At 45.3% G+C, this 289-nt stretch overlaps 1 protein-coding gene across 1 annotated transcript; it reads left to right on the top strand.

The window, feature by feature from the left end:
* Positions 1-8: 8 nt before the first annotated feature.
* Positions 9-273, top strand: LOC104268505 (complement C1q tumor necrosis factor-related protein 2; the record flags this gene model as incomplete). The annotated part of the gene is made up of 1 exon (XM_009877439.1): positions 9-273. A coding segment is annotated over one exon (265 nt), but the record flags the coding sequence as incomplete, so codon positions are not given.
* Between the last annotated feature and the right edge of the window lie 16 nt (positions 274-289).

Below are 289 nucleotides of genomic sequence, written 5' to 3'. Positions count from 1 at the left end.
GAGGACATTACAATGCTTCCAGCGGGAAATTTATATGCAGCATCCCAGGTATTTACTACTTCACTTACGACATCACTTTGGCCAACAAACACTTGGCCATTGGCTTGGTCCACAACGGGCAGTACCGGATCAAAACTTTTGATGCCAACACCGGGAACCACGATGTTGCCTCTGGATCAACCATCCTTTCTCTGAAGGAGCAGGATGAGGTGTGGCTTCAGATCTTTTACTCAGAACAAAATGGGCTTTTTTATGATCCTTACTGGACAGACAGCTTATTTACTGGCTT

This window comes from Apaloderma vittatum, unplaced genomic scaffold, assembly GCF_000703405.1.
Source record: "Apaloderma vittatum isolate BGI_N311 unplaced genomic scaffold, ASM70340v1 C11360235, whole genome shotgun sequence".
Taxonomy (NCBI): domain Eukaryota; kingdom Metazoa; phylum Chordata; class Aves; order Trogoniformes; family Trogonidae; genus Apaloderma; species Apaloderma vittatum.
Note: the sequence above shows the minus strand (reverse complement) of the source record. Positions and strands in the feature narration are given on the sequence as shown.